We start from the raw sequence: 5,677 nt of genomic DNA, 5'->3' as shown, positions 1-5,677 counted from the left end.
TACTCATTTAGCAGTTTTCGCATTACTAAAGTGCCAATGAATTACTATTACATAATAAGGTCTTAACCGAAAAACAAGGTCTCATTGAATACCTTTGCCTTTTTACAATGTAGCACATATTGCTTGTTATGAATGACAGTGAATTGATAACGCTTTACAAAACATTGGTCCCTATGAGTCCCTATTACAATTTTCATTTTCAAGGAAAGCACCCTAATTCATTTCAATTTACAATCTTGTCATTGATCTATAAAATGATTGCTATAACAAAAAACAAACAGTTGTATCCAATGCTTAAAGCTTCCACTTCTGAAACATTAGGAAATATAAAGTGATTATTAAAAAATAATAATAACTACTTCAAGATTATACATTTTCATTGTCGGATGCCCCCAACAGTATCCTTAAATTTCCCAATGTAGCATCTAACCTCAAGTTTGTGTACTTGAATGTCTCTTATCTGCTCTACAATTGTATGAAAAACCTGCAAATCAAACTTGCAAAATTTTGACCATGCAGATATCTTTTCATTAGAGGGGCGTGTTCAACTTTAATTACCTGTGATTAGATGATACAATTATAATATAATTCAAACCACATAAAGGTTCAAGAAGTGACCTAATTTTGTATAGCATTTTGACTTTGAATGTTGTTTGTATAACATCTGTGTGCTAGAAGCCTTGTAGGGGCATTGGGGGTGCCAAATAATGTTATTTTTCTTATTTTTATCAAGAACCCCAAAAGGATGTATAAGAATCCTGACCGCTGCAATTCTGTAACTTACAGCCTGTGTCATCAGACTAATCATACAACCTTGTTTGCTTGAATCAGGACTCTTCTAAGCTCATTTGCAATACCTTGCAACAGAACCGGTTTCCGAATGATTCCATTAATTCCAATATGCATACATCTTTCCCACACATCTTCATCAGCACTAGCTGTTAAGGCAACAATCAGTGGCCAACTACGGCTACGAAACTGTCGAAGTCTTGCTGCAACATCAAACCCATCCAAATCGGGCATGTGAAGATCTAAAAGAATGATTTGGATAGAAGAACCTGTAGGGCCAATAGCACCAAGGCATTCAAATCCAGAAGATACGGCAGTTACTGTGCAACCTAGCTTTTCAAGCAACTTTCGTGTCACAGCCCTGTTCACGTCATCATCATCAGCTAATAAAACTTGTAAGCCTCTGAAAAGAGAGTTAGAAGGTGGCTGCTCTGAAGATTCTCCAGGTTCTGAGATTGCTATTGCAATGGATGGTCGGAGTTGGAAGCGAAGAACAAGTGCCATGCTTTGAGCAAGACCTTGAGGGCTAGGGACAAGTCGTATGTTACCTTGCATTAACTGCAACAATAAATAAGTGATCAGAATCATCAGATAATTTAAACTAAAAATAATAATTAAAAAAAAAAAGGGGCTACTGTCAGATGCCTCAGCAGTGTTTGAAGTTAAAAATGTATAAAATTCCGAATCCAACTGAAACAGTACTGGCAGTAGACCCTTCTCAAGGTGTGCGATACTTGCATCAGTTAGAAAAAATATGAGAAATTATAAATGCCATAATGGTTCCATCTTGTAATAATGCAAATATACAAGTAACCCTTTACGAATTGAATAAATTGATTCATGACAATGTCTTTCTGTGCATAATGTGAACAATCAATGCCAGCTACGGCTGATCCAAGATAAACAATAAATTCTGTATACACTAAGAAAACATGTGAATTGGAATATCATAGTAACCAAAACAGCTTCAGTCCTTGTCCTTTGCAAGTAGTCAATCAAGACTCCAGAAGCCATTATAATATGTTTGGTTTCAAGAACAACTTGTCTACATTTATAACTAATCAGGACCAATTACTAGATGAAGGAACAAATAAAATGCACACACAAAATCCATCATTCTCACCTGTACTAGTTTTTTGCAAATGCTGAAGCTCAAGCTCTCCTCAAGGCCGTCACTGGTGTATCTCCTACCAACAGGCTGTGCAATAGAAATTGCACCCCCCGATTGAGAACCATTATTGTTTATCCCAATCTCAAATCTAACATATACATCCCCATCAGAAGAGCCATGCCTCCAGGCTGACCATCTTTGATCATTCCTTCCCTGACTTCGACTCTCTTTGAAAACCCGGAAAATTACAAAACCCCCTCCATTGTTTCCATTCAACAGGTTCCCAACCATATGCAGAATCACCTGAAAAACCCTTCTTTCATCACCCATTACATGATCAGGCAGTGTCTTCTCAACCTCAATTGCAAAACCAAAGCCTTTATAAACACACAAGCACTTAGCTAGGCAAGCTGCTTCTCTTATCATGGCATGTAAGTGAAATGATCTCATCTCTAATGGAAATCTTCCACTATCTTTCCTAGAATTGTCCATCACATCATTTATCAGAGTTGATAGAACATTGCTGGTCCTCACCATTGTGTCCACAATGGTTTGTTGATCGCTACTCATATTCTCATCCTGCATCATTGAAAGCAAACCCAAAATTGAGTGCATTGGCCTCCTCATCCCATCACTCATTACCTTTTGAAAGGAATTTCTTGCCTGGCTTGCCATCATAGCATTCATTTTTTCCTGTTGCAAGGCTCGATTTCGTTCGGCCAATTTCTCTCTCATGAGCTGTGACTCTTCAAGAAGAGCAGCATGGGAAAGAGCCACAGCCACCTGATCAGCAACTACCTTAATAATCTCAATTTCCTGGCTGCTCCAAGATCTAGGTTGTCCACTTGGAAGAACCAAAACTAATATTGCATAACAAGCCTGTCTCATCTCAGGAGTTCCCCCTTTGAAATTGGAAACCCGAAGCATTGGCATTCGAATTGCAGCTACTGGTCCTGGCTCACCTGTCTCACCACTGCTTGCAGCAGCAAGAGCTGAGTCAGGGCTAAGGATATTCACTTCATCGCTCCCCTTGATCCTTACAACATCTGGAACAGTAATTGGTATCGAACAATTATATGAATCTGAATGATTCCGCCTCTCATAAGCCTCGTGGGTCAAGTTCATCTCTGTTTTATTCTCATTAGGCATCCAAACTGCACAGTTCTGCAAACCCAGTGTCTCAGATAGCTCGTTCAGGGTTGTGTACAAAATTGTATGTCTATCAAGGGATTTCCGAATCTCTTGAGTAAGCATCCGAACATGCAACCCAGCTTCTTTCTGTTTCATAATAATTCCAACCTCTCGTCCTAGATCCCAAGTCTTCTTCTTCAACATGAATTCCCTCACCTTGACTTTGAGAAGCAAAGGGATGAGAGTGATGAGTGTGATAGCAGTGGCACATGAGACCAAAGCAGTGAGAATCTTGAAGACAGTGAGAGCCAGCATTAGCTGAAATGGATGTGGACCATAAGTCCAGCCATTGAGCAAGTGGGTCAATCCACACAGTACAATGAATGAAATGAACTGAAAGAGAACCCATTTGAACGGGACGTTTGAGCAGCTAACAAAGTAAAGCAGCTCAATGGGTATCGAGAAGTAGGCCACAGCAATCAAGAAATCACCCACTTTCTGACACTCCAGAATGCTCTCAATACTCCACAAGCTACCCTCATCCTCACAATTACATCGGGGAAATCCGTTATCGGCTGCAGATACCGACATAATAAGAAGTGAAATCAACAGCCCAGATGCCAATGCCTTTGACATTGTGCATCCAAAGAAAAATGTGCCTTCAATCCATTTAACAATAGAGTTTCAACCCTCCACAACCCCAGCAGCTACAATAACAAACTTCTGAAACAACTATGTATTGAATTATAAACTCAAATGCCAATCTACAATTCTCATTTCCTGTAAAAGAAACATGTGCAGCAAAATTGGAAAGCTTATTTAAAATCTCAAGGAATTCAACGGAAATGCTTTAAGATCTAACACACCAACCATCTATATATATGAACACTATTTTCTTTTTAAATACTCTTAAGAATTTAGCTTAATTCTCCTTCTCCATAATTTGCCCCTAATCACTTAAATATTATAACTATTTTATTCTATAACAAATTCATGAATAGCACAGTGAAGAAGATGACGACATTTTTCTCCACCAAATTAATATACCCAAAAAAAAAAAAAACACAAGCCGAAGACCCTCCAGGAAAAGAAACAAAAAACAAAACCCACAAGCAAGATATCATTAAAAAATCAAGCTTTAAAAATAAAAAAATAAAAAACCCACCAACCTTTACAAACCAAAAAACCCGGAAAAAAAATCCAGAAATGCAGGTCAAAGTAGAAAACGCACCTGAAGACGCACAAGTCACAATACAAAACCCAGCTTGTAGATTTTCCAATCAAACCCAGCTTCAGATCTTACGCTTCACACATGCAAAGCGTTTAAACTCTGCACCCCATTTTTTTTTGTTTTTTTATAGCTCTTCTTCAACAACAATCAGCACCAAATCCCCACCTTTCATTTGCACATGTCAGCAACTCCCCTCCTCCACCACCAACACCACCACCACCACCTCATCTTCTTCCATTAGATTAAAAACCATGTAAATTGCTCACACAAGAAACAAAAAAGGAAACAGGCTTTGTTCCTATTTTTGTTTTTATTTTTTTGCTCCAAACTCTTCAGCTACCTCTGTTTACAACATCCAAAATGAAAAAGAAAGCAACTTTCTTTTTCTTCACCAAAACACTTTCATATTCTTCTTCTTCTTCTTCCTCCCTCTTCGTTTTTCAAATTTCAAACAAACCCAAAAGCCCAACCAAAAAAAAAAAAAAAACCGCTTTAGACAGAGAGAGCGAGGGAGAGAGATAGAAAGAGAGGTTGTCCGCGCCGTTGTTTTTGTAGGGAAGGAAAGAGTAGGAGAAGGAAATAAAAAGGGGGAAGGAGAGAAGGACAAGGTGGGGAAGGAGAGAGAGAAGTGTGGGGCCCATGGGGGAGTTACATGAAGAGAACTTGGACGCTCTTTTGAAACATAACGTCCTCGTCAGAACCAAAACAATTTTACTAAACAAAGAGGAATTCTTAATGAATTCTTTTTCTTCTTTTTTTTTCTTTATTCTTTTTTGGGTTTTTTCTCCCTCTCTCTCTCTCCAAATTCCAAACGTTTCTTTCATCTTGTTGAACCAAATCCGCTTTACATGGTACAGATCTAGAAGTGAAGTGTAGTCTAGTACACTACCAACTATAGTATAATATTGCCCTTCATTTTCTCACCTTCATCTGTTTATCCACGTTTTTACATTCACTTTACTGTTTTTTTAATAAATAATAAAATTTTAACTTATAAAATCTGGTTCTCTATTACTATATCAAAATTATAATTAATTTTTTATGTAAGTAATATTTAAATCTTAAATCTCTTATACAATAATAAAAAATTTTACTAATTGTACTAACCAAAACCTCACACATCAACTTTCATATTTTAAACATGGATAAATTTTTTTTACCTTTTAAAATGTGAATATCAACGTATCAATTGTAGATATCGTACAAGGCAGTGGATGATTGAATGTAAAATTAGCATAAGAGAATATTATGTCAAATATTTTTTTGGAATATAAAGAACCAATCAGTTTCTTGTCTTTGGTCCAATTATTTGATTTTCAACTCCTGAAATATCTTGAATATCTCATAAGTAGATAATAGGATCGATGAAAACTTTGAATCTTCAAGTTTATAACTTATGGTAAAATGTCGTCGTC

At 37.1% G+C, this 5,677-nt stretch overlaps 1 protein-coding gene across 1 annotated transcript; it reads right to left on the bottom strand.

Moving 5' to 3' along the window:
• Window positions 1–307: 307 nt before the first annotated feature.
• Window positions 308–4,930, bottom strand: LOC111993884 (ethylene receptor 2). The gene is made up of 3 exons (XM_024025713.2): window positions 4,263–4,930; window positions 1,913–3,811; window positions 308–1,347 (listed from the first exon to the last, which is right to left on the bottom strand). The coding sequence occupies exons 2-3, from the start codon at window positions 3,665–3,667 to the stop codon at window positions 805–807; spliced, it is 2,298 nt and encodes a 765-aa protein (XP_023881481.1). The 5' UTR covers window positions 3,668–3,811; window positions 4,263–4,930; the 3' UTR covers window positions 308–804.
• Window positions 4,931–5,677: the final 747 nt, after the last annotated feature.

The sequence above is a fragment of the Quercus suber genome, unplaced genomic scaffold (assembly GCF_002906115.3).
Source record: "Quercus suber isolate HL8 unplaced genomic scaffold, Cork oak 2.0 scaffold_764, whole genome shotgun sequence".
Taxonomy (NCBI): Eukaryota; Viridiplantae; Streptophyta; class Magnoliopsida; order Fagales; family Fagaceae; genus Quercus; species Quercus suber.
Note: the sequence above shows the minus strand (reverse complement) of the source record. Positions and strands in the feature narration are given on the sequence as shown.

Excerpts from the sequence above, each read along its gene's own strand:
- LOC111993884 (XM_024025713.2), bottom strand. The coding sequence starts at position 3,667 with ATGTCAAAGGCATTGGCATCTGGGCTGTTGATTTCACTTCTTATTATG. Across the intron at positions 1,348-1,912 it reads TTTGCAAAAAACTAGTACAG|TTAATGCAAGGTAACATACG; the intron begins GTGAGAATGATG and ends TTATTGTTGCAG.